We start from the raw sequence: 27,472 nt of genomic DNA, 5'->3' as shown, positions 1-27,472 counted from the left end.
GTGGGAATTTTAAGGGAGGTCTCAATCAGAATATTCATCAGCTTTCCAGGTGTGTTTTTTAACATGCTGATGCATCAGTATGAGCATATAGAGGGATTTGGGATCATTCTCTGGTCAGCTTCACCTCTATCTTGAATTTGTCTGGCTCTAATTGTTTTTTTTTGGTTTTTGTCATGTTGCTTTTTTTAGTTTTTTTTTGGTTATTTATTCCCCTGACTTTATTCATTTTGGGTTTGGCTGGCACTAATTGGGTCTCTGTTATCTATCTCCTTGACTAGGGTGATTTAAGCTCTCTGCTCTCTGGTTGGGAAGGAGACATGTACACCCTCTGCTCCTACGTGTCCTTGGTGAGGGAGGATAGGGACTTGTTATTTATTAGCTGGCCACCAATTGCTCAGCTATTCATTTAACTATTTTGTCCCCATCTCCCTCATTCTACTTGTTAAGGAATTTTCCTAGTTTCTTACTAACCTGCCTCACTCTAAGGTGGCAAGGCAGGAAGTGGGAGGCTGACCCCAGACACCCTGCCTTCAATGACTGTTTACTGTGTGGCCCCAACAATCATCAGAGCCCCAGCTGAGAGTTAAAACTTGGAGGACAGTGCCTGGGACCAGCCCTGAGCTACCAGGCTCCGCCTGCAGCTTCTTGTGGAGAGGAGCAGAGCTTCCTCTATGAGGATCTGGATTTTACCTTGAGAAAGAAGTAAATTAGAATCAATAAATGAGCACTGTTCCATGCAATGTGACACCCAGCGTAGAGCAATAGGAGCAACTAGGTTTGTCCTGAGAATATTCTTCTATGTTTGTCAGGGACTAACAGGAGGGCTTTGGCCCTTTGATGAAGAAAGAAGCTCTAAGATATATTGGCATGGTGTCTCCCCTGCCACACGCACTTAAGATAGCTGAGGACATCAAATTAAGAATCAAGTCATATACCTGCCACCTTCAGCAGAAAGCTGCTGACACAGGATTATGTTTAAATCATCAAGTTCATTTTGCAAGCCTATCCTTGAAGAAGGTGAGCCAGAGTCTTGGGTGCAGAGTCCTGTTGATATCTTGCCTTCTGCACAGGCTTATCCTACCTGGGACCAGAAAGCAGCTATAGGAACCTAAATCTTAGGAAAAGAACACCCTTCTCAAGTAGGGGTGTTTTGCTAGACTCCACTTGCATTAGAGGGCAGCTCCAAGAGCTGGGATCAAAAGTTCAGGAATATTCTCCTCCAGAGGAAGGTCCTACAGAGTCAGCTGAATGTGTAGAACGTGTTAGCAATGTGATGTGAGCAAAAAAGTTATGGGCCCACGAGATGGCACCTCTGCACATGCTTATGAAGCAACTGAGACCGCTCCAGAGGCTCAGGATGGGGGTAAGCTCTAAGACATATTGGCATTGGGTAAGGGGATGGAATCACTTTCCACAGCAGGAGTCATCTAAGCTAAGACCTGGATTCCATTCCCTCCATGGCCTTGACCTTCACCCCTCTCCTGGCTCTAGGAATCCAATAGACTTCAGAATCAACATAGCTCAATTTGGACTAATAGAAAAACCTAGCTCAACATGGACAAGTGAAAAATAAATCAGCTTTTGCCCCTATTCCAAGCCATTCCAACCCCCAAGATGTCCATTTCCACTATCTGTCTCCAGACAGAGGTGACCAGTTTTATATCCCCCCTAATCCTTTTTGCATCTGATTGGCACAGGGAAGGCTCTAGGCTTGGCTGTGGTGGCCACCGGACAAGGCTCTTGGGTGAGGCTTCTACAAGTTCTACAGAAGTCCTGCCAGCTCCAGATGCATATTCCCCGTGTGGCTGTCATCAACCTACACAGCTGCCCTGTGAAAGCCAAGTGAGGCAGTCTGGGAGCCCATGTGGCATCACTGAGCATGGACATATAATGCCCAGGAAAGGCATCACCAAAGCTCCATAGCTTTAGGGCTAGAAGGCAAGTCAAATGGAAATGTGTTTGTTTATTTATCTTCACTTGGGATCGAACCTGCAACCCAGGCATGACACTGAACCAACGGAGCCACTCCTGCCAGGTGATGGCAATGTGTTTAGACATGAAGAAACCTAGACCCAAAGGCTGGGCAGTCGGAGCCAGGACTCATAAGCAGGTGTTCAGACTTCAGCTGCCGAGCTTTCAGCAGCTCCCGTAGTCTGTGTCACTTCTCCCAGAGTTCCACAATTAGGTGAGGATGGGTCGCCTTCAGGGCTTGGTAGAGCTGATCTTTGCAGGCCCGGTCCCAGGACTTGCTGAAGCTGAACAGCTTCCTCATCTTGTCTGGGTTGGTGAGCTCAGCCCGCACCCTCTCATACTGCTCCTCGCTCAGCACGTGTCCATGCAGCATGTCCAGGACTGGGTCCACTGATGTCACTCGAGCCACCAGCTGCACCCGATGTTGGTCCACAAAGTGCAGTAAGGTTGGGGTATCTGTGGGTGAAGGTGAGGCTGCCAACGAGAAAAGAAAGGCTCTCACTACAGCCTCTACCTTGATCCCACCTGTAGTTCTTACCTCATCTGCACCCCTGGCTCCTTCCCCACCCCCGTGAAGACATGGACCACCAGAAAGGCACCTCTGCCTACCCTCCAGTTCCTGATGGAGGCATTTTATCTTGTCCCGTGGAAGGTGTCAGGGCCTCCATGGATAGAAATAAGGGGGATGGGGAGGACTCTGCCCTGGGTCACACACCACTCTCCAAGGACGGATCCCTTGTGAGGATTAGAGTCCCTTTCTTTCTCGCCCCTCTCCTCTCCAGGACCAGATAGCACATCCCAGAACCACCATGGCTCCTGTGGTCTCTAACGGCTGTTACTGACCTATCAGGGATCCAGAGACCAGGGTGGCTGCAGGTCTGAGGTCTCCTGGAGGAAAACAGATGTGAATAAACACCTATTACAGTGGTAGTTTTTAACACAAATAATAAGCCTTACAAATAGACTGATTCTAATGTAAGTTGGAGTAAGCATTGCAAGGGCCCTTAGAGATTATGTAGGTGAACCCTTCCATATGCATATGGGGAAACTGAGGCCCAGAAGCCATAATCATAGAGAGAGGGGGAGAGAGAGAGAGAGCGAGCAATTTCTTCCTCAACACTGCAGACATGGTTCAATTCAGCCTTGGCCTGAATGGAACCTTGGTGGAGAAATAACCGAGTTCCTTGCTAGATAGCTTCAACTATGAGATCTTATTCTGAGTGAAAGTCTGCCTCCTGGTCCTTGTTTGGCCTTCTAGACTCACACTGTTTTTTCTGGATTTTGATGTCAGAATCAAGATCAAGAAAATCTTAGCACTGGGAATAATGGATACATTTCAGTAGGAAAAAGAAACAACAACAACAGCAACAACAAAGAAAGGGGGTTAAACAATGACTTGCATAAGGAGAGGAAGGGGGAGCCCACAGCAGCTCCTGTGGACAAGGCCTGCGATTTTGAGCTGGCCTAAATTCGGTGTGACCTGACAGTGTGGGAGGCGAGTGCAAGCACAGGGAGCTCTGGTTGTGGTGCTGGCAGCACCGGCTAGGAGGGTGGTCCACGTCCTCCATGCTGACTGGACGGTCTTAGGGTCCACCCTGACATCCTTAAATGGGTACGTCTGCCGAGGAAGGTGACTGAAAAGGCAAAGACGTGAAAATCCAAAATAAAAGAGGAAAGATGGAAGGAACTAGAGACATTTAATTTACATGGGAAGAGACTTAAGGGAGGCCATGGTCCCTCTTCAGGTACCTGAAGGGCTTTCCTATGGGAATGAGATAGATTCTTCTCTCAGCTCCAAGAAGCAGAATAAAGACAGAGGAGGCAGAAGATCACCTGCTATCAGGAAAAATAACAATATCGCCTCTACTTGTGAAGACCACTTCATGAGATATGTACAGACATCATTTATTTAATCTTTCCAACAATCCTACAAGTTAGGCAGTGCGACCCTCATTTTATGAATGAGGAACGTGAGACTCAAATGAGTTAAGTGATTTCCCCAAGATCACCCAGCCAGAGTGAGATTCAGATGAGGTGTGATGCTGGAGCTGTTTAGGCCACACTTGTGATTGCACCCAAGCTGGTACTGAGTAAAACCATTCTCTTTCTCTGCACTGGGAAGCCTGTTTGTATGTGCTCAGGAGGGAGAATCACGTATTTCAACAGTGAGCATGGGCTGGTTTTTCCTAGAAGGACTTTTTAGGGGATTTTGCTTCTTGAGGGTGTTGGTGCTGGTTTAAGAGATGGTAAAATTTCATTCATTCCTGAAAGTTCATTATTTCATTCCCTCTTGTCTACTTGAAAATACCTGAATGATCCAGGTTAGTGTATGTGCTTTTGCCATAACTGGCTTAATTCATACAACCATACAGCAGTCTAGTTATTACTTTTTCATCTCATATCCAATCTATTATGAGAAATGTTGCCAAAGGCCTGGTGGGTGTCAAAATCTGTTAAATCAAGGGCAGTGTAGAGACACCATGGTGCATGGGAGAGGGAATGGAGCTTAAAGTCAGATTAACTTGAGGTCAAAGTCTAGTCATACCAATTGTTATATAACTAGAAAAAGTCAACACAACTTTTATGGGCTATTTCTTCTTATCAGCAAATTGTGATCACACACACACACACACACACACACACACACACACACACACACATGCACACAGGCAGACTCTTATTGACTTTCTGTTTTCCACCACTGAGCTCCTTGGACTTATCTTAACTTTACCTGATTTCACCAAGGCCTCCCATAACAGAGTCTCATCATTTTTGCTTCTAATTTGCAGCCTGATCCCTGACCCCAAAGGGCCAATGTAAAACTCAGAGAAGAGCTGGGGTTTCCCAGGGCTCCTATAGCAGAGCTCCAGTTCCTGTAGAAAAAGTCGTCATGTGAGAAGGCAACATTCATCCAGCAAGTGATACCTCCTTGGCCTTGCTCGGCCCCACGGGACCCTTGGATGATCTGTACTGATATTAATTGCCCCCTCAGGCAGTGCTCTTTCTCTCATTTCCCACAAATCCTGACTCAGGAGGAAGGGGACAGAGCTGGGCACCCCACGGATGAGTCAGGACTCACCCATAATGTAACACTCACACATCCTAAACCAGACCCTCCCCCTCCCTCTTGAACCAGACCCTCCTTCCTCCCCCTCCCCCATCTTGAACCCAAACCCGCATTTCTCCAGCCCAAAGCCTGTCTTCTTAATGGATCCTAAGCTTGACCCACTTTCAATCAACAGAAAATTTTTATCCATCCCCTTTTCTAAATCACATTCAAGAGGACTCTTGATTCCCAACTGTGTTCCAAACATGTTCTTTCCCCAGTTTCCCCACACTCAGTAAATGCCCCCCGCCGCCCCCCCAGCCGAGCCTTCATGTTCCAGATTCAGGCATCACCCTTAACTCCTACCTTTCTCTTTCATAAGCAAGTCCTGTTGGCTCTACCTGCAACATACAGCCCGAACCCACCAACTTCATATCAGCGGCTTCTTCCCTAATCAAGGCATCTGCAGCCCCTGCCGTACCGTGGCAACAGCCTTTTGCCTTGTCTTCTGTCTTCACCCTTGTCTTACCCTCCATTCTTACCCAGCAGCCGGAGGCATCTATATGAAACTAAATCAGGTCTTGTATTACCAAGTAACACCCTCTGAGATCTCATCATTGCACTTAGAACAAAATCCAGACTCCACGTCAGGGCAACATGGTCCACGGGCCCTAGGAAACCTCCTTCTCTTGTACGGCCCCATCTTACTTCTCTTTTGCTACAGGCATTAAGCTCTGCCACACTGGCCTCCTGTTTGTCATGTGAAGGGATTAAGGGTCCCTGCGTCTGAAGCACTCTGTTATAAATGTTCACCAATCCTTCTTGTCACTCAGGTCTCAGCTTCTATGTTACTGCTCAGAGACTCCTCCCCTGACCATCCACCCCAAGTCACTCTCTTAAATGGAGTAATTGTGTTTTCCTCACAGCACTTCATGGTTCTCGGTTCATTTCTTTAGTTATGTAGGTCTCATCCACCAGAATGTCATCTTCCCGAGGGCAGGGCCTTGTCTGTCTTGTTCCCTGGACTATCACAAATGAAGGCAGCAGGGCTGGCACTGGGTAAATGTTTATTGAATGACTTAATCATGCCCCTCATGCCTAGTTAAAATTTGACACAGCAGGAAAATCTAAGGTATTTGCTGTTGGACTCATGTTTCTCAACTGAAAAGATATACAACACTTCCTCATTACTACTGGAAAGGTATTCCATCTGTCATTGTCACTTAAAGTGGCCCAAGGACTCATCTAAGAACAGAAGAAAACAAAGGATTGACCCTGATTCAACAACAGACTGCCATTCAGTTGAAACTTTGACCATAAGCAGCAAAATCTGGGCAATGGCGAACATTTTGATATCATGGATGGATGTCCAATGGCCTCACATCTTCACTTTTGGTGGAAAGGGGAGACTGAGAAAGAATAAAAGACAGTCCCTGATATCCAGACCTGATGTGATGCTCACAGCTAGACTTCATTGTTATTACAAACTAATCTGATGCCTACATGTCAGCTGTGTTGTCCTCCTGTTGCACATGTACAGTCTCACAATGGGGCCAAACATCGCCCCATCCCACTTCAAAATGGACTATTTCAGCAATTATACCTGTACACTTGCTGTGCCTCCCTTCCTAGAGAGAAACTGTGTAGAGATTCCCAATTATAGAATTGCCCTACCTTCTCACAACACTAGATCTCTACCAAATCTCCATTTCCTTAGATAGTCCCCCAAATTACCCAACCAAGTCCCAAATCCTGAAAAGGTTCTTTCTGAGGCTCTTAATAAGAGGGGCCCGCAGTTTCCATTGGTGCGTGTTCTCCCAGTGCAATGAGTAATAATCCCAGTGTGTTCAGCTACAGGTGCGTTCCTGATGATTTTGCTGGGAGAGCACCGACACCCTGTAACCCATTCAGTTCCCCTAAGTCAAACCCCATTTTTGTCCCTGTCCTGAATATAACCCTTTCTCCTACCAGCTAGTTTTCTCCCAGTCTCTGAAGGATTCCTGTGCACCCCAAATCTCACTCACTGTCTGCCCAACCCCAACTGGGCCTGTCCCTTGGAAAGTTTTGAGACCTGACCCACAGGTATTTCCAAGTATGACCCCTAACCTTAGGGAGGGGGACTATCTGAGCTACTCACCTCAGGGATTATTTCCATTTTCTGTGAACCAGACACAATATATCGGGAGCCTATGTGGAGTGGGGCCAGCGGGGGCGGCTTGTGTACTCGCACAAACTGGAACTTCTTTTTTTCATTATCTATGGCCTAAGAAGCACACAGAACACTGATCAAGGGAGGGGAGTGTCTGGGTTTAGCTCAGAGATTCCACCCTTTGGAATCTGGTCAGAGCAAAGTGAGGCTGTACTTCCACAAGCTTATGTGGGTGGAGGGGCTATACCACCCAAGAACTTCCCCCATGACTGCTACACAGAGATCCCCACACTTGGCCTGTGCTAGATGTTCAGGCTGGGAATCAGGGCATTGCTAGAGAAGAAGTGAGAATGGAGGAGTGGGTACAGAGCTCTGGGCATGGAGCCCTCCCATCCTTCTGACTCCTAGAAAGAGGCTGCAAAAGGGTGTCCAACCATGAGCAGTGGAACAGTAGTTGGGGAAGGCCTTAGGGACCCAAGAGACCAGTCCATGGCCCATCCTTATGCCCAGATGACCCATATAGGGGGCTCTCTGGATGTATGCCATGTCTATCAGCCCACCCTGGCCTGGCCTTTCTGGCTATTGTAGCAACCTTCTCAATGGTGCAGTCGCTGGGGATTAGGTAGAGGTGGAAGTTGACTTCGTCGGGATGGAGGCGATGGTAGAGCAACACATTGGAGATGACAGGAATGTGCAGGGCAGCATGGATCTTTTTCAGTAGAACTCCCATGGGGGAGAAGCTGGGGTTCTCCAGGACTATGCAATGTGGCTCCACCCTGGCTGGCTTCTCCAGAAGCATCTCCTCTTCTTTAAAGTGGGCCACACGGAACCAGGAGATGTCCACATGTTTCTCTGAAAAAATGGATTTGAGAGGCGAGTACTTAGTGCCCTCACTGAGTCAGGCTTGACTGTGGCAGTGAGGTTTTTGGGCATATGCTCAGTGGCCTTTCTGGGGGACCCAGCAGGGCGGGCAGCATGCATGTGTCTGGGGCACTTGGGGGCTGCCCCCAATACATTCTCTACAGTTGGAGCACCAATGAAATCCCCTCAAGCCACACCTATACACAGCCCCTGGTCCTTGAGCAGGGAAAGATATCAATCCCATGGTTACCTGTGTTACTGTGGACTCCGTAACTATGAGGGTCATTGAGTAATGCTGGCAGGTGTGACTCCAGGCAGGTAGAAACAAAGAGAAAGAGGCAGTTGGAAATGCAGTGACCAAGGGTTGTGTACATTTGTCAACTGTTTGGTCACCCACCATTTTCAGAGACCTCTTTTTGTGAAGAGCCTCCTCCATTATTGTGTGGATGTTGGCAAATACAAGCTGGCCTCCTACTTGGGAAGGCGATGACATAGGTGTGTGAACAAGACTTGACCAAGTGGATGCTCCTAACCATGACCACAGACGAAAAGACAAAGAGTGTTTTGGCAGCAGAAGGGGGATCAAGAGTCCATCAGCTGCCATGGCAGGAGGGTTCTACAGTGGCCGTGTCTGCAGCAGGGGTCTCTTCATATTTTTCCTGTTTGGACCTTGGCTGTGCTCTTGGTTTCTCAACAGTCTTTGGTTACAGCCCCCTCCCCCCCTCCCGCCTTTTTAAGACTTCTTGCCTAATTGCATCTTAAGTCTGTGAGCTATCCAATAATCTTATACATTTCTTTTCTGCCCAAATCTGCCTTAGTTTGCATGGCACCAATCAGCACATGGCTGAATGATTTAGTACCAGGACGGGCCATGGAGACTGCTACTTAACTTTACTCATTTATTGCTTTTTTTGTGTGAGAAAAATAATATCACTGTGGTGTATACCACCAACAAAATGCAGAAGTATTTATTTCTGATCTTACCAAACAACACAACTATTATTATCACCTTTCCCTTTTCCATTCATCTTTCTATGCAGCAACACTTTTTCATGTTTCCATTTTGGCCATGTAGCTTTGTCTCCTGCCTTTCCCATGATCATTTTAATTGTCACAAGCACCTGCGGACCTTTCTAATGACTGCAGCATATGATACCTGCTAGTGGATGCAGTATCTCTAATTCACTGCTCCCTTCTTGTTTCAGCGTTGAGGTTGCCTCCACCTTTTTGCCATGAGAAATAGTCCTGCAATGCACATGCTTCCGCAGAGAACTTTTCTATTTCCCTTGGGCTGTTACCTTGGAACTGGTAAGTCCCAAGGGATGAGAAAAGTGTGTGAAAGGATGTGAGCAGTTCTATGACTTGCAATGTTTTGCCAAATTGCTTCTCCAAGAGGTGGTGCACCTTGCACTGCCTTGGTGACAGGAAGTGGATGCTGTCACCTCACCCTCCACAGAACTGGAATGTCCTCATGTATCAGAGGGGGGAACTGAAGCTCCTGGAGGGAAGTGCTTTTTGTTTTGTCTTCTCTTTTTCAATCCTCACCTGAAGATATTTTTTCCCATTGCTTTTTAGAGGGAGTGGAAGGGAGAAAGAGACACACACATTGATGTGAGAGAGACACATTGATCGGTTGCCTCCCACACTTGCCCCAGCCAGGGCAGGGGATCAAACCCAGGACCCTTCAGTCCGCTGTCAACGCTCTAACCACTGAGCCAAGCTGGCCAGGGCTCTCTTTTTTTCTTTCTACTAATTTGTAAATTATTCTTCTTACATGCAAATATATTTTTTTGACTGAGGACCCTAATACTTTAATGTGTGTACTTAAAGTCTAAAGTAAATCAATGCCTGTACCTATAGGTGACACTAATATATTTAACTACTGGAAATGCACTATAGTTTAATATATCAATCTATAGAGTCACACTCTGAGAAATGCATCTTTTGGCAGTTTCATCATTGTGCAAACACTAGAGTGCACTTACACAAACCTGGATGTTATAGCCTACTACACACCTAGGCTCATAATATCACCATTGTATATGTTTTCTGTCATTGACCAAACCATTGATATGTGGTGTATGACTATAAATAGAACATTAAAATTATATCTCCCTTTATTATCTAAATAAACTATACATGTTATAAAAGTGCTTACAACTGGTATAAGCTATAACATGAATTATTAAATCATTCTATCATAATAAAATAAAGTTCCTGTCTGAGTTGTGATTTGACATGGGGAACTACATCAGATTCTTCCAACTTTCTCATTAAATTGATAGACATTAGGTCTGTGGCAGCCAGCACTGACTGGGTATGCATCTGATGCCACTCGTACACTGGATTGGAAAGCCTGTGCCTCAGCCCCTGCCAACAATACTGCTCCTGCTGCCTGACAGGCTCATACTCTGCTGCCTACCTCCCGGTGATGTGGAGCTATGCTGCCTCAACCACCCCATCCATGTCTGCACATGCACAGGCCCCATTACTTGCCTCTGTGGCCAACACTGGATGATGTTGTCAGGTCACTTATGGTCTCAAAAATGGAGAATTTCTCTTTCCTGATGAGTACTGAAGTATTTCAGTGTTTTATCCTGGATGGAGTACTAGTGCAGCCTTCACTAGTGAACTACACTAAGACCTTCGGATTCTTTAGCACTCTACTTGCTACTGTTGTTGACATTTTAGTTCTGTCTCTTTGTAAAATCCCCACACATCAGACATTATTACTGTTGTTTTATCCAGTCATTGGTTTGTTAGATTCATCCAGATGTGTCTCAGTATCTTGGCGGATCATTTCATGTTGCACCCCACACCTTCCATATGGGATCATTTTTCTTTTGCCTGAGGTACATCCTTTAAAATTTCCTTCAGTAAGGATGTGCTTGTGGAAAGCTATCTTGGTTTTAGTTTGTTTTAAAATGTCTATTTTATTTACTTCTTAAAAAAATAATTTTTCTGTGGCTGTAATTCTTGATTGACAGTTACTTGCTCAATACTTTGAGGTTTTCATTCCATTGTCTTCTGCCTTCCAATGCTGCTGTTCAAAATCAGCTGTCATCCTAATTGGCTCACCTAGCTCCATAATCTTTCTGGCTGCTGTTAAAACCTGCCCTTAGATGTCTGTATTCTGAAGATTCACTTCAATGGGTTTAGTGCTGATTTCTCTCTATCCCTCTCTCCTGCTTTGAATTTTTTGGGATTTCTCCTACTTAGAAATCACATCTTTCAGCAAGTCTAGAAATTTCTTGGCAATTCTCTCTTTGAATATTATATTTGCTCTAATCTCTCTATTATATCTTTCTGAAATTCTGATTAGATGTATGTCAGGCCTTTTCATGATATCTTCCATGTCACTAATCTTTCCTCACTTATGCTTTATCATATTTTCTGTCAGTTTATCTTGTCTTCAAACTTGAGTTATCATTTTTAATTGTTTATTGCTTCTTGCTCATATTTTAAAGACTATTTCTTTAAGCATAAGAAACAGTTATTTTGTGTTCTCTTTTTGATAATTTAAATGTCTGACATATTTATGGAATTGATATCTGGCTGAGGTTTCTGTTGCTTTCCACTTATGATGCCTTGTTCATTGTTTCTGAGGTTTTGACTATGAGCTTATATTTTTCAGAACTTTAACTGTGGGAAGTCTTTGGAGGTGGGAGAGACTGTGATAACCATGTAACCCTTTACAACTATGTCTCCTACTGAGATGCTCTTCTTTTGTGGCTTGAGCTCTCACATGGAGCCTGGTGACATTGTTTCTCCTCCTTGCCTGTAGCAGTAGTAATGACTTCCCACTTGTTGTTAACCTTTAGGTACCCTAACCTTTCTTGTTCATTCACTTAGCCTTATTTTGCAAATGGTCTTGTTTTTGAAAAGTCTCTTTGAAAATCTCAACTGAGTATACCATGTATTTTCTGCTGGGACCCTGAGTGATAGAATCTATGTGAAGAGGAAACCACTTTCTATTGAGGGAAACTTTCAAGTAATTCAGGAAAAAATAATTCTGATGCTTGGGCACAAAAAATGTTTCTAAAAAGATATGCCCAGAGCACTGTGGAATGAGAAAGAAAGCTGCCTCCACTTCTATAACTTTCCCTCGGTCTGTCTAAGAAATCCACAAGCTACCCCTTCAGGACATTGCCATCCGAAGCCATTTCGGGCCCATTCTCACCACCATCACCTTTTCTCCAAACACCCCTCTTGCTTACCTTTTAGGGCTATGAAGTGAGGGAGGTACACAGCTGCCACAGCTTCTGGTTCAGCCTTGATGTCAAAAAGAGGCCCTGCAACCATCCAGCTGTGCTGTGGGGCAGTCCAGTCCAGGAACTGATCCCAAGCACAGAATTCAATCTCAATGGTCACTGACCCTCTCACCACAAAGTGGAGACCTGTGTTGCGCCAGTGGTAGGAACCAGCCTTAGGGAAGTGAACTCTGGGGATAACAGAGAGAGGTAGACATTGAATTAATTACTCCACACAATGTCACCGAGTACCTACTGGATGCCTGGCTGCATACAGTGTACTGCCTATCTAGTAGAGTGGCAGCAAGCTCAGATATCATAGTCAGAGGGATTTGGGTTTGAGTCCTCGCCCCTTTGCTCTTTACTGTGGACCTATGAGCAAGTCATTGAACCTCCCTGATCTCAGTTTTCTTATTTGTAAGTACAGTAAAAGTATTAATAGCTCCCATCTCATAGTGTTGTGAGTAGTAAGTGACCGAATGTATGCTGACAGCTTAATACATGCCTGGGGGTGGTTAGCTGTTTCTATAATGGTGATGATGATGAGAATAATAATATTAATAATAAAAAAATAGCAAAGTTTCTTATTTTTGAAGGGCCTAATTTTCAATAATTAATAACAATCTACATGGTGATATTAATGATAATGACTTGGAGTTTAAAAGAACACTTTATAGAGATCTTACAGAGACTTTCCCCAGGTTCCTGGCTGGTAAAGAGTGGGTTCCTGGGATGTCAGCTTCTGTGTGTGTAAGTTGGGAGTAATATTATTGCCCAGCTGAGATCATGTCGGAGACAGTGAATGGCATTGTGTTATGTAAGAGATCAGGACTAAGATCATAGAGATTTATTACTTCTGACTGGGAACCCTTGGAAAACAGGGCTCCATAGTCATCTCCTGGCTCCTTGTGTATGGTACTTTGCACATAGTGGATATTAATAAAACAAGGACATATAGATAGAATGAGATTTATGAGACATAACAAACCAAATACAATGAGTGGACTTTGTTTGGATCCTGATTAGAAAAACCACCTGCAAGGACACATTTTAGACAATTGAGCATATTTGAATACAGACTGGGTATTAGATGATATGAAAATGACTTATTGTAAACATTGTTAGATACGATAATGGAATTGTGGTGATGGCAGAAAAGGTCTTTATTTGTATTTTTCAAAATGCATCACAAAATGTTTGCAGGTAAAATGACCTGATACCTTGGATTTAAAATACTGTAACAACAAAAGAGGGGAAAATGAGTAGTTGGACCAAATTTGGTAAAATGGTTGTTGAAGCTGGATGTTCCTTGGATTCCAATTTTGTGTTTGTTTGCAACTTTTCATAATAAAACCCGTTTCCATAATAAAAGCACCAACCTTGTATCTCAGTCCTGAGTCTGCCTGGTAGCTTCACAATGGGAGGGGACCCAATGGCCATGAGTGGGGTGCTGAGTTATGTTGGAATTGGGACCCAGTGTGGGGATGGAGAGGGTGGGGGAAGCCAGCCTAGCACAGCAGAGTCCCCTCACTCACCGGTACAGACTCTTGTCTTTATCAACCACCTCTGGAATCACAGCCCCCGTGGGGCCCCAGAAAGCATCTTCAGTCCCTAGAGGCTCCACTGGTAGGTCCCCCAGAGGTTCAGGAGAAGACAGATAGAAGGATTCCACCTGTGCTACTTGAGAGGAACAGGCAGGGCAGTCGTCAGCTTTAAGTTCTGTCTGGCCTTGGCCACCCTGTAGCTTAGACCATGGGCCCTTCCCAAGGTTGGTCTGCCTGGACCTTGGCAGGGAGTCGGTCCCTAGCCACTGTCCCAGCTCAAGTGCCTGATATCTGAGGAGGCCCAACCCCGCTGCCCCGTGTCCCTAACCCTGCCCACCTTCCCCTTCCCACTGGCCCAGAAGTATTGCTATTCCCAGCATCCACCAGGTAGGCAGCTTGTTAGAGGAACATGACTCAAAAAATGGATGGGTAGGGCTGGAAAAGGGATTCCCAGGCCTCAGAAACCCAGCTGGGCCTTGGGAAACTGGGGCCTGGATCTGAGTCTGAGACATTCCAGAGATGTTCTAGAGAGAAGCAGCCTCAGCCTGAGGCTCGGAGAGAGGAAAGCAGAGACCTTGCCAGGTTCTAGGAGTGGAAGGTCTCACATGGAGATGGGCTCCCCTAGGTGGGCATTGTGCCATGTATCACCCCACAGGCAGGAGCATGGAGGGGATGACCTTCCACATTTTGCCATGTCCCCCTCCCATCGTTAGTCATGATGCCCCCAGACTGGCCCTTTCAAGGTACCTAATTCTGGTTCTTGCTGCTCGACTGGGGATGTGTCTTCATTCATCTGGTCCTCACCTGGGTCCTCCTTAGTGATCGTATGACTTGGTATCCTAGACACAGAGTTCATTCTCCCTGAGATCTTGGAGGAAGGCGGGGCTGTCTACGTGACATCCCCACTTAAATTAAACTCGCTGAATGTGAACTCAAGGCCTCATTCAAGATTCTCCCATAGACCCCGTCTCCGCGATGGCCCCCATTCACCCAGCCATCCACGCCGGAGCTGGGGCAGTGCTGACTCCTTCCTGCCCCTTCTGAGAGCTGGTTGAGCACCTTGACACTACCTCGAGAATAGCTCTCTTTCTAGCCCTTCTTTCCACCTCCACAGCCTCCACTCCAGGGCCAGGCCCTGGCATCTCTGGCTCGAACCACTGCACCCTCCCCCTAAAGGCCCCCTGCTTCTTATCTTATCCATCTATTGCCCATTTCTACACGGTAACTGATATTCAATATGAACCCGACTCAGCACTTTGTTGCTGAAGCCCTGAGATCTCTATTGCTTTTGGGAGTAGAATCAAAAGTTCTTAACATGGCCCAAAGGCTTATTTGTGGCCTGTCCCCCCCCACCCCAGCCTCCCTTAGCCCTAGGCTCCAACCCCTCCTCTGCCACTCTTCCTGCTCACTCACCTCTAGTCCAACGCTTCTCAAAGGCCCATACCTGGAGGCCTTGTTAAAACACAGATTCCTGGGCTCACCCCTTAGATTCTGATTCAGCAGGTCTGGAGTGGGGCCCAAAGTTTGCATTTTTAATGAGCTCTCAGGTGATGCTGATGCTGACATCACCATAGACCGTACTTTGAGTAGCACTGTTCCTGGTACCTGGCCTCCTCCTATTCTTCAAGGGAGCTGAGATCAGAGCCTCTGCCGCTGCCAGGCACTGATCCCTTCTTGGCCCAGCTAAGACCTCCCATCTTTCACAACTCAGTGCAGGTCCTTTGGATGGAGTCAAACATGCCATCAGAACATTCACCCAGACTCCAGGCACAATGATGCAGGCAGGGGGTAACCTGGGTCTGTGTCCCTGCTGAGTGAAGCTCCTGGGAGTTGGGTCCTTGTACACAGCCCTGTGCCTAACACACTGTGGGTGTGAGGGGAATGCTTGTTCCCTGATGAATGGTTCCTCTAAGCATAGGGACCCTTTCCTGCCATGTCAGGTGAGGCAGAGCAGTCAGAACCAGGGCACAGGTGCACTTTGCAGACACAGGCCCCAAGACACCAAAGTGAAAGGCCATGGGGCTGCAGCAGATTCCCAGGAATATGTACTCTCCTGTTCCTGAGACTTCTTCTCAAGCTGGGCTGGGTAGGTAAGGTGTTTGTATAGGGGTGGGGGGGGTGGCCTTTCCCTCCAACGCTCTCTCTCATTGTCTTTGTCTCCCCCTCGTGGCCATTGCTTTCTATGTTCCAAATCTCACTCATTCACTCATCACATCTTTTCATTTGTTCATCCTCTTACTCATTTAATGGAAGGGTGTAAGCAGAGGAAGGACATGATTTTGTTTGCACTAAACAAATAAGCAAACAATCTCACTCTGGATGCTGTGGTTTCTTGGCTTCTTCCTGGTTCTGTCTGTCTCTGTGTCCAGCCTTGCCCCACCTGACTTCTGGCCCTTGCCTCTGGACCAGCCTCCAGGAGTCAGCCCTGGGCCTGGGCCAGCTCGAGGAAGTTCTGTGTCTGCCCCCTTACCCAGTGTTGATGAGGAGCAGTTGAGGCTTCTCTTGCTTTAGGAGCCTCAGCATCTCTGTCACCTCCTCACTCAGCTGAGTCTGGTCCAGCCTGCAAGCACAAAGGAAGCCTGGTTATCCTGGGACCCCCACGCAATCTCAAGGTCCTCAGGGCCCAGAATCAAGGAAACTTACAAGTCCCACAGGACCCTGTCATAGGTTGGATTCCCTGAAATCATATTCTAATAAGGAAAATAGATATAGGAGGTTTATTAGGGAGTGTTCTTGGGTCAACATCAGGGCAGAGGAACAGTCTCCTGGGCTGTGATGCAGTCTCCAGGGACACAGCTGACTCTGCGTGATTTCTGATGTGGGGATGACCCTCCAGGCTGTTCCATACTAGGAGGAGGGGCTGGGTCTTTATGCCAGTATACCAGTCAGTCACTGGATCCAGGCCAACCCAGGGAGGGGAGGTGACCTTGTGTGAGCCGGCCCTAGTTGGCAGAGGCCATGCCTGTAGCCAGCTGCCAGTAGCACTCCCAGGGGCTTGGGGTTACATCTTCATTCCTGAAATGGAATTGGACAGCATGTAACAGCATCCACCAGAGACCAGCCTGTCCCTGTGGCCTCCAACTGACCACAAAGCAGTAGGTCCTGGGGTTTCCTTCCTAGAGGCTAGGAGGTTTCTTGGAAAGAAAGAGCCCTGTTTCCATTCTCACAGGCCTCTAGTGCTGTCAGCCTGCTTCTGCCCTGGGGTCTTCCTCATACTATCTTCTCCTGGACTGCTCCCCCTGCCTGGGCCTGGTTAACTCTTCTTTCTGCTGCAAGTCTCTGCCTGATGTCACTTCCCCAGAGAAGCCCTCATTGCCCCTGAACCTAATTCCATCTTCCCCTCATGTTACACTCTTATGACGTGTGCACTTTCCCTTCACAAAACTCCATGGAGCTCAGAAATGCACATTGCGCGTCAACATGTGATTAACATCTATCTTGTTCTCACTGGAGTATAAGTTTCAGGAGGGCAGGGCCCGAGTCTGTTGCTTACTATTGTCCCCTCAGTGCCTGGCTCAGGGCTTGGCACTGGGGACTCATGCAATGAATGAGTGAGTGAATGAATGAACCAATGAGATCATGAGGGAAGGCAAGAAGAAAGGACTGCCATGGAGTGGAGAAATGAACCTGGGAGTGCCCAGGAACATGTGGCTTCACTAGTGGTCATCATTTCAGCCTCTCAACTCTGTTCCCAGCACTGTGATGCATTTTATTTCATCATCTCTATGAGGTGGATATGATAGTCCCATTACACAGATGTACAAAACGAGTCTCATGGCCTAAGTGAGTGGCAGAGATGGTAGGTAACCCAGGCTGACCATGCATTTTTCTGTCCCTTTACTCCCCGTGTCCTTTTCAGGGCCCCCCAACTCTTTCCATTCCTCTCCCTCCTCCTCCCTGCCCTCTGCCCAGAATGGACCCACAGGGCCTTACCCCAGGTGCCTGAGCTGGCAGTTAGGCTTCCTGAGCTCGTCACAGAGTAGCCTCACGCCGAGGTCACCCAGGTCGTTCTGCCACAGGTCCAGCTCTGACAGCAGAAAGTTGTTACTGAGCATGGAGACCAGGTTCTCGCAGCAGCCAGATGTGAGGCCACAGCTGACCAGCCTGTGGGAGAGATTTGCACGGGCCCACAGTCATTGTCCTGAGGGCCTTCTCCTCGGGGTAACTAGGGTATGGTTTTTCTTTCTAGCACCTGTGGCCCGTAGGGGATCCTTGGTGACATTAAACAAAGACAAAGACTCTGGCTTGCGATAACCTGGGAGATTTTAATTTCCTCCTGCGGCTAAGGAGCCACACTCAGGATGCAGCTCATCACTGCTTCTCACTCCTGTGTGATTCTCACCAATCTTGTCCACTCTCCACATCAACTTTGTACGATTTATTTACCCAACGTTCCACCTGTGCACTGAGCCTAATTGTTAACTACATCGGCCCTTCCAAATGCCCAGTTAGCTGACACGGGATGCTTTGGTGAATTTCAACACTAAGATGTCTATCTACTCCCAACTAAACCACCCATCCTATCTAGCTCTCACCTTCTCTCTGACCCATGGTCCTCCTTTGCCCACCCCTCAAAGTAGTGTCAAGGAGGAGCAATTACCTCAGTCGCTGCAGCTTGCTGAAGGAATGTTCCAGCATCTGGAAAAGGCACTTGGCTCCCGTGTCCAGGAGCAGGTTGAAGCTCAGGTCCAGCTCTTCTAGGCTCCAGCTGGTTCTCAGCACAGGGGCAAGGTCCTTGCAGCTTTGTGGTGTGAGGCTGCAGCCGGCCAACCTACGGGAGACACGCACTGATAGCCTTGAGTTTGCTCACCTGTTGGTCCCACAAGCACCAGCAAGCGCCCACTTGCACCTCCTCTGGGCCAGGCAGAAGTTAAGTAAGCTGCCCCCCAGGCCCCCCAAAATGCACAGGTACTAGGGGATTGACATAGAAACAGAGGACAGTAGGTCAATTTTCAGATCTCTTTGGACCTAAAGCCTGTCCTGTTTCCATGTCATCTGAGCCTTTCCTGTTTCCATGTCATCAAAGGTCCTTGCCTTTGACGCTGGGACCCTGGAGATCTGGCTCCTTATCATTTCTGTTCTCACCTCCTGTCCCTTTTATCTAAACCTCACTGACCTCCTTGCTGTTCCTTAAACACTCCTGATACAGTCTCATCTCAGGACCTTTGCACCGGACATTTCTTCTGCCAGGAACAATCTTCTCACCTGGTATCTCATGGCTCATTCTCTCACCTGCTTCACGCATTTACTCAGAAGTTATCCTGGTGAAATCTCGCCTCACCACCCTCCCTGTTTAAAATCCCAGCCCCAGCCCCAACCCCCATTCCTTTCTGCTTTACTTTTCCCTCTATCCCACATCCCATACGAGATACTTTACTTATCTGCTTGTTGTTATCTCTTCCAGAATGTGTGCTCCAAGGGGAAGGAGTTTTCATTACTAGTTGTACCCCAGCGCCTTGGGCAGTGTCTTACACATAGTAGGAACTTAATAAGGGTGTGGTTGATGAGTGTTGAAATGGAGTGGAGAAGAGAGGGCCATGTCGGGTGTCACTGAAGGCAGGGGAATGAGGGGTTGATTCTGACCAGTGAAGGAAGAGCAGACCTTTGAGGGGTGCCTTGAATGGTGAGTAGGAGTTCGCCTAGGTGAAGGTGGAGGAGGGGCTCTCCTGGCTGGCAGTGGATGTGAGCTTACAGCATGTGTTTAGTTTAGTGATGTTGGCAGGAAGGCCACATGAGGAGAGATGAAATTTGAGGGTAAAGATAGAAAATATCAAGATAGCGGTAGGTCTTCCCCGGCCGGGCGTGGCTCAGCGGTTGAGGGTCGACCTAGGATCCAGGCGATCGGGGTTCGATTCCCGGTCAGGGCACATGCCCAGGTTGTGGGCTCGATCAATGACTCTCTCATCATTGATGTTTCTCTCTCTCTCCCTCTCCTTTCCTCTCTCTGAAATCAATAAAGATATATTAAAAAAAAGAAAAACGATAGTGGTAGGTCTTGAGTGGCCTTGTTAGATGTTTGGACCTGTTCAGATGCCAGTGATGAGCCAGTGAAAGTTCCCGAGGAGGGTAGTGATGTGTCCTTTGCATTGCCTGGAAAGACCCCTGGCAGTGAGTGGAGGGTGGCTGGGTGGGGTGAGGCAGGAAGCGGGGGACCAGGTGGGAGAGGGTGAGCACCAGGGCCAGAGCGCTGCCTGAGGGAGATGTTCCTGTGGACCCAACAGCACTTGGGGCCCCTCTAGATGTGGGGAGAGGCACCGAGTGCTCTCAGGGAGGCCTCTGGAGTAGATACAGAATTGCTGCTGCTGCCACCTAGCGAGACACTGTGATGGAGGCAGCGTCAGCCTCATGGACACGCAGTTGTTTGGGTTTATTGCTCTGTGGTTGCCACCTTGCGTTTCTTCATAATTTGTGTTTTGAATTTGTGTTTTGTAAGTGAATTCTGATGGGACAATGGAGCTTTGTCTCACATATGTTCCCATCTCCTGCCATCTCCCCCAGTCTGTGTGAAGAGCACTTAGCCACCCACTCTCCTGTCCCTTTATGTTGTGGGGCTCACAGTAGCCTTTCCCATCAGGCATTGGGAGTTGGGCTTGTTGACAATACCGTGGCATGTTTCCTGATTTGTTGGGGGGCAAGTCTCCCGCCTGCTATGATTCACATACCCGGTGCTTCATGGAAATACTCTGCCAGGGGATGGGTCTCCCATCTGCTTTGGGTTCGGATGGGGGTCTTTGGTGGTCTTCCCTCTATAGTGGTTTGGGGTGATGGGCCCATGGGTGGAGAAGTCTGGCTTGACTTTTCCACCCACTCTAGGGCATGATGCATGGGTCTACAGGCTAATGGGAGGAGAAACCTGGCATATGTTGGGCTGTGGTCTTACTAACTTGTGGGTAGGGCCCCCAGGCACCTGGGAGGGTCTGCATGCAGCTGCAGCATGTGAAAGGACTGCAACATCAAACAGCAAATAAAAATCACCATGAAAGAGGGAGAGACTAGGGTCGAGGGAATAAAGCTTTATATCTTAGTACCTTTAACAGCACGTTTTTCCTGATGTTTGAGCAAGGGCACTGCATTTTCATTTTGTACTCGATCCTACAAATTATCTAGCTGGTCCTGGGAGGAAGAACAAGTTTTCTTTGGTGAGGGAGGAGAGTCTAGTTTAAGGAGCCTCTGGGAAATCGCAGGGGAGGGCGCTGAGTTTGGGTCTTGAGCTGAAGATGGATGCTTGGCAGGTGCCCACTGGAGGGGGCCTAGGATGCGATTGTGGGAAGGGCTCAGAATGAGGCAAAGGACACTGAAATTGGAACCTGGTTACACTTTTTCTGGTTGGATGTCAGACAGACATTGTGTCAAATCTTACCGCTGTTAGGTACTAGTTGAAGACTGGGGGTAGGTTTCTTCACCTTCAAGTTTACTGATCTGTAACACGAATTCACCATGCCTATTGCATATGGTAGTTGCCAAGGTCAAAGGACATAATATAACCCCTTGCTTAGAACAGTTCTTTTTTGTTTTAATACAATTAAAAAAATTTTTTTTTATTCATTTCAGAAAGGGAGGGAAAGGAAGAGAGATAGAAACATCAATGATGAGAGAGAATCATTGATTGGCTGCCTCTTGTATGCCCCCCACTGGGGACTGAGCCAGAAACCCTGAGCATGTGTCTGGACCAGGAATGGAACTGTGATCTCTTTGTTCATGGGTTGGTGCTCAACCACTGAGCCACACCGGCTGGGCTCTGGTCTTCCTTTTGAAATCTAGGCATTGATATTCATACATTTCCCTCTAAGCACTGATTTGGCTGCAACAGGTAAGTTTTGGTATGTTGTGTTTTTGTTTTCATTCATCTCAAAATATTTTAAAATTTTCCTTATGATTTCTTCTTCAACCCATTGTTTGTTTAGCAGTATGTTGTTTCATTTCAGTGTATTTGTGAATTTCCTACTGTTATTGATTTCCAATTTCATTTTATTATGTTGAAAGAATATAATTTTTTTGGTTAATCCTCACCAGAGGATATTATCCCATTGATTTTTTTAGAGAGAGTGGAAAAGAGGGATAGAGGGAGGTATGTGTGTGTGTGTGTGTGGGGAGATAGAGAGATAGATAGAGGGAGAGAAACATGGATGTGAGAGGAACACATCCATTTGGTTGCCTCCCATTTATGCCTGACAGAGGCCAGGAATTGAACCTGCAACCCTGTCACATGACCTTTACTGGGAATCAAACCCTCGACCCCTCCCCTCACAGGCTGATACTCTAACCATTGAGCACACCGGCCAGGGTGAGAGAATATAATTTGTATGATTGCAATTCTTTTCGATTTGCTGAGGTTTTTTTTATGGAACATCTTGTTTTTGCATAGAGCTTTATTTGTTACATGCTTGACATCTTCCCTTGGATACCCCAAATGAAGTTGAAATAAACATGCACAAAATCACACCAGGACATCTCATCCCCCATCCACTCCTCTTCTAGTATTCTCCATCTCAGTGAAGGTGTCATATCCCATGCATATCTCTGTCTGAACCTAAGATCATCTTCTATACCTCCCACTCCCTTTCTCCATAAATCCAATTTATTAATCAGTCTGTTCGATTTTACTTTTTTTTGATCTCTTTAATTTATTCACTTCTTTCCATTTCCATGGCTAACACTTTAGTCCAAGATACCACCATTTCTTGCAGACACTTGTAATTTCCCTTAGCCCAAGCTCTTACCACCTTTACAGGAACAACTGAAACTATCCTATGAGCTGGTTTCCCAGCCTCTACTTTTGCTCGCCTCCATTCCGTTTCTCACATTGCTTTAGAAAAAACAACCACCCCAAATTCCAACAGGGCCTTGCATAGGTGGTCTGGCTGCATGATCTCTGTGGCCTCCTGTGGCCCCTTTGCTCTCCACCGTCCAGCTTCACTGGCCTGCTTTCAATTCCATGACAGCCCATCCTCCCTCCTGCCACAGGGCCTTTGAACTTTCTTCTCTCCTGCCTCACTTAGGTAAATCCTCTGTAGTCTTCAGATGTCCTTCAATATTCACTTTCCTAAGGTAGTTTGCCACTGGAGGCCCTTATCTGGGCCTGTCACTACCCATCTGTGTGTGTGGTTAATGCCAGTCACTTGCAAGCTCTGTAGAAATACAGTGCCGTCCGTGTTTGCTTACTGAAGAGCCATGGCCCCTGGCACAGTGCGTGCGCGGCTTGAGAGGGGCTCAATGAATATTTGTTGAAATCAAAGACCACACACCCATTTAGACACAACTTCTATCTTTGATCTCCTGTCCATCCCCGTTTCAGAACAGAACCTGGGCCAGACTCACCTCAGGGTCTTCAGCCGGCAGAGAGGGATTTTCAGGGCATCACAAAGACTCTGTACAGCAGAGTGGCTCAGGGGGCTTCCACTCAGATCCAGCTCCCGCAGGCTGTCATGGACTTGGATGATGGAGAAGAAAATCTGCCACCAGGCGTCAGGGCCCCAGCTGGACCTGAGGGGGAGAGAGAGGGACGGGAGAGATGTGACCTGTGTGTGGGGTCTTAGGTGTGCACAAAATGCACAACACTGGGGTTCAGACCCTCTGAGTCCCAGGTTACAATGGGCAGGGCTATCCCGAGGGCTGATCAGCCTCCCTGATGGCCCCTGTGTTCCCCCCACCCTGGGCTAAGTGCCCCTCTCAGTGGGGCTCTCACTGTACAGCCCTTGCCATTCGATACTGCAGCCCTCGTTCATTTGGTGGGTCTGTCTCTGCCTCAGTCTGGGAGTTTCTTGTGGGCAGGGGCAGATATTGATCGCCTTTTTTCTCTGCAGTGCCCAGCACAAGGCCTGGCACAGAGCTTAGGGATGCAGATAGTCTTTTTCTCATCAATGCAGACATGCCTTTCTCTCTTTGGCACAGGTATTGTGAAGTCCTAGTGTCCAGAAAGGAAAGGAGGAGATGGGAGGAGGGAACAGAGCCTGGGAGAGGTGGTTTGAAGAAGATTTTGTGGTGGAATTGTTGATTATAACTATATACTGCAGTCCAGGTTGGCTTGCGTGGGACCCTGTCCCATTCCCAGGATAGCAAGACCACAGAGAGGGTCCCCAGGAGAGAGATGGAAAAGGGAAATATCTCAGGAGAGAACATTTGCAGGACATGGGGAGAGGCTGATTGCCTTTTTCTGGGAGTTTTAGGGTAAACTGCGTTGTATTATTTAAATTCTACATTTTCCACACACCATTTAAGTGATATTATATGTTACGAAGGCTCAATGACTCAAACTCTATTTCAAGTTACAAACCAACATCTCTATTTTCTTGACAGATACCCTCACATTCACAGCATAGTAGCACCTGGACCCAGTATGTCCCCAACTCAATTCACCTTTTCCCCACGTCTGCAGAGCTGTGCAGAGGTGAGAAGAGGCTCGGGAGCCAGCTGTTTGCACATGAATTCCATTTGTTTGTGCCTCACTCAGTCTCCTCGTTGCAAGAAGGGGACAAGAACACCTACTGCAGAGGGTTCTGTGAGGATGTAAAGGTGTTATAGAGAATCCCCAAAATCTTAGTGTAGTTTTAGCTTTAAGAGCTAAACTCTCTTTTTTTGTCTTGATGCCCCTGATTCCTCCTGCTCTCCTCTGGCCTCTACCTCTGTGCCTGCTGAGGATACTTCCGAAGGCCACCATCACTTGCAACACCTGTTCCCAGGTCCTTTAAGGATCAGTTCCCTTGATAACCATAAACAACTTGCAATAACTCAAGTACCTGAGACTAGACGAATGGCCAGATAGTTGTGACACCTTCCTTATGGAATACTGTATGGTCATTCAAAATGATGTTGTATCTGGCTCCATAATATAAGAAGTCTTGATATAAAAATAAAGAAATGAAGATGGGTGTAAAATAAAATGTACAGTATGGCTTTGGTTTGCTTTAAAAATATGCCTAAAGTAGGATATTTACCTCAATCTTTAATGATGGTCACCTCTGACTGAAGGAATTCTGGTTGATATTTTGACCTTGTTACTTATTTACATGTCCTTATTTTTTTACAATAAACATGAGTTTCATATTAGAAAAACTTTTAAATCTGAAACTAAAACACCCAAGTCTGCCATTCCTTTCTCTGAGACACTTTCCTTACCAGGTCCAGTTGTGCGATCCCTCCCTTCCTTGGGCCACCATCCCGCCTTGCCCATGCCTCTCTTGCCACAGACTCTGCACTCTATTCTAGTTATTTAATGGATATCTGTCTTCTCTCCCAGATTTGAGTTCCTTGAGGACAGGGCTGTGCTTTATTAATCTGTGATCTTTCAGGCCTGGCAGAGAATCAGTGCATAATACACATTTATGGAGTGAATCATCGAAAGGGGAGATAGGCACCTCAAAGTATTAAAGAATCAATCCTGCCACTGAGGTGGGGGACCCGGATGCGGAAGTTAACGGTGTTGCTGGGGTTGGAGAGAGCTACTCCATCAGACTCAGAAGGTGGGTTTCAGCGGAGTCCTTGGGCCAATAGTGCATCATTGACACAAGAACATTGGTTTTGCAAAAAAATATAGAGACTCTTTTTCAGACACATAAATTGTGAGGTGATGGGGGAGATATCAGAGCCATGTCAGTCATCAGCCATCAAGAGAGCCTGAAGCCGCCGAGTGAGCAGTTGCCTGGGGGGAAGCATGTCTAGAGGGAGAAACAGAGGCAGGTGGGCTGGGTGGAGGGGAGCTGACGTTAGCATGGGGCTGGAAGCTCACCATGAGAGAAGGTGGCCATGGTGACTGAGACAGAAAGAGAAGCAGGAGGCCACCCAGAAGCAGGTAGGGAAGGCCACATGGTCAGATACTGCTGCAGGGGATCCTAGGTGGACAGAGAATGGAGGTCATATTGGGCAGTTAGAAGTCACTGGTAACTTCAGTTCTTTAGCCCTTGTGGCCAGGCTTAGTGAGGGTGCCTCCGGTGCCCAGGACGGTGGAAACAACAGAGGAGCTGGAGAGAGGGGAGGGGGGTGCACTCACAGAACTACACTGGAGGGTTTCCATGCTTCTCTGTGTTGTTCCCCCTCATTCAGTTGAAGCCTCTTCATGTGGTAGCAGAATTTAAAGCAGAAAGTGAAGAGCAGGAGCTCCATGTCGGTTTGGACACATACACTTATTCCATAGAAATTGCACATCACATGTTTCAGAACTCTTTTGTTCTGATTCTCATAAAAACAGTGGAGCAAGTGCCAATAATATGGCTCTAGGTTCAGATGTTTGAGGTTGACCTCCCTTTTCGCTAAATGCAGCAGATAGCGATGCCTCTCCCAAGATATACTGCATTTGAAGATGCTCTCCATCTCTTTCATTTTCTGCTCACTCAAAAGGCCAAATAGGAAACATGTGGTTGGTTCCCCAAACAGGTCACTCTTGCCATATACATCTGTCAAATCTCTCACAATTCTGATGTTATTAAAGCAATCACTTTTCACCACCCTATTCCCTAAAGCATAGGACATTGCTGCAAAAAACTCCTGGAAACACAGGTGAATGAAGCTGAAGCTCAGAAGGGTGGGGTGCTTTTGAAGAATACCCATGTTTAAGAGAGTGGAGGTGGTAGCCCCACCTAACCCATGTTTCCTGAGGTCCTCTAGGCTGAACAGGGTCTTTCCTTGACAGGTGCCTTCAGCAGCCAGAGAGCAGAAGCCCCTCAGCTTAGTCCCTAGGGATTTAGCTGGGAGAACGTGGAAAAAATAGTGCAGAAAGAGGGCTGTGGTGGTCTTGGAGGTCAGTGAGAGTGGTTGCTCTTGCTCCATCTGCTGCTTCAGGCAAGTGCAGACCAGCCAAGACACCAAGGGCATGAGACACATGGTAAAGAGTTCACAGTTTGATTTAACCAAGCTGAAGGCTCTAATTGCTTGTTTCTCTTCTGTGAAATATTGGTAGAAATATTCTTTCCTGGCAATTTCAGAGAATCCCAAGACCTCCACCCAGCGTGGCTGCTTGAAAGAATGTTTGAGCCTCTGCAGAGCTGTGATCCGAGCTGTGATAAGCAGGGAAGCCTTGGGAAGTAAGGTTTTCTTCAGTAAACTGCCCAGCAGTGTGCACACCTGCTGCTGCTGGCTCCAGTGGAGACAGAGCTCAGAACTCTGCTCCTTCAAGTCCCATTTTGGTTCATCTAAGTTATCAAGAATGAAGAGCAGCTTCTCTGGATGAGACAGAATCTTTCTAATGGGAGCTGTAGGAGCAGCCAAGTCTTTTGTGATGAGGTCAGCGAGACTCATTGTCTTGGACTGGGCCAGCTCTCTGCAGTTGAAGTAGAAGACATGCTGGAAGCGGTCTCTGAACAACGAACCTTCCTCCCAGGCTCTCCTCACATGCCGGGCCAGGGTTGACTTCCCACTTCCAGCAACCCCATGCAGTATGACAGTGAGACACTTTTCCTGGGTACTCAGCCCTGGGCCAAATAGGTCTCTGACCTTAATCATATATCCTCGTTCATTTACCACCCTCTGATGCCTTCTTCTCCTGAGCAGGTGGTCATAGCCTCTGGGTTTACATCTGTGTAGAAGTAACGGTTGTGTGATTTTTTTCTGGAAATCCTCATTTTTCCATGACTGTGTGGGGCAGGGCCTCTCTCTCCTTTGCCCCTTGTATTTTCCTTTGATTCCTACAGAAGGGAGGGAAAGATGGAACATTTGTTCA

The 27,472-nt window shown here is 47.2% G+C and overlaps 1 protein-coding gene across 1 annotated transcript; it reads right to left on the bottom strand.

Annotated features, from left to right (window-relative positions):
* Positions 1 to 198: 198 nt before the first annotated feature.
* On the bottom strand, positions 199 to 27,465 carry NLRP1 (NLR family pyrin domain containing 1; the record flags this gene model as incomplete). The annotated part of the gene is made up of 13 exons (XM_081162042.1): positions 199 to 2,445; positions 2,815 to 2,859; positions 4,703 to 4,844; positions 7,155 to 7,280; positions 7,759 to 8,018; positions 12,245 to 12,468; positions 13,813 to 13,954; positions 14,569 to 14,660; positions 16,292 to 16,381; positions 17,755 to 17,925; positions 18,422 to 18,592; positions 23,140 to 23,304; positions 25,808 to 27,465. 13 exons carry the CDS (start codon positions 27,463 to 27,465, stop codon positions 2,159 to 2,161), a joined length of 3,573 nt encoding a protein of 1,190 aa, XP_081018168.1. The 3' UTR covers positions 199 to 2,158.
* Positions 27,466 to 27,472: the final 7 nt, after the last annotated feature.

This window comes from Miniopterus schreibersii (assembly GCF_964146895.1).
Source record: "Miniopterus schreibersii genome assembly, chromosome: 16".
NCBI lineage: Eukaryota > Metazoa > Chordata > Mammalia > Chiroptera > Miniopteridae > Miniopterus > Miniopterus schreibersii.
This window is presented reverse-complemented; position numbering and strand designations above follow the sequence as displayed.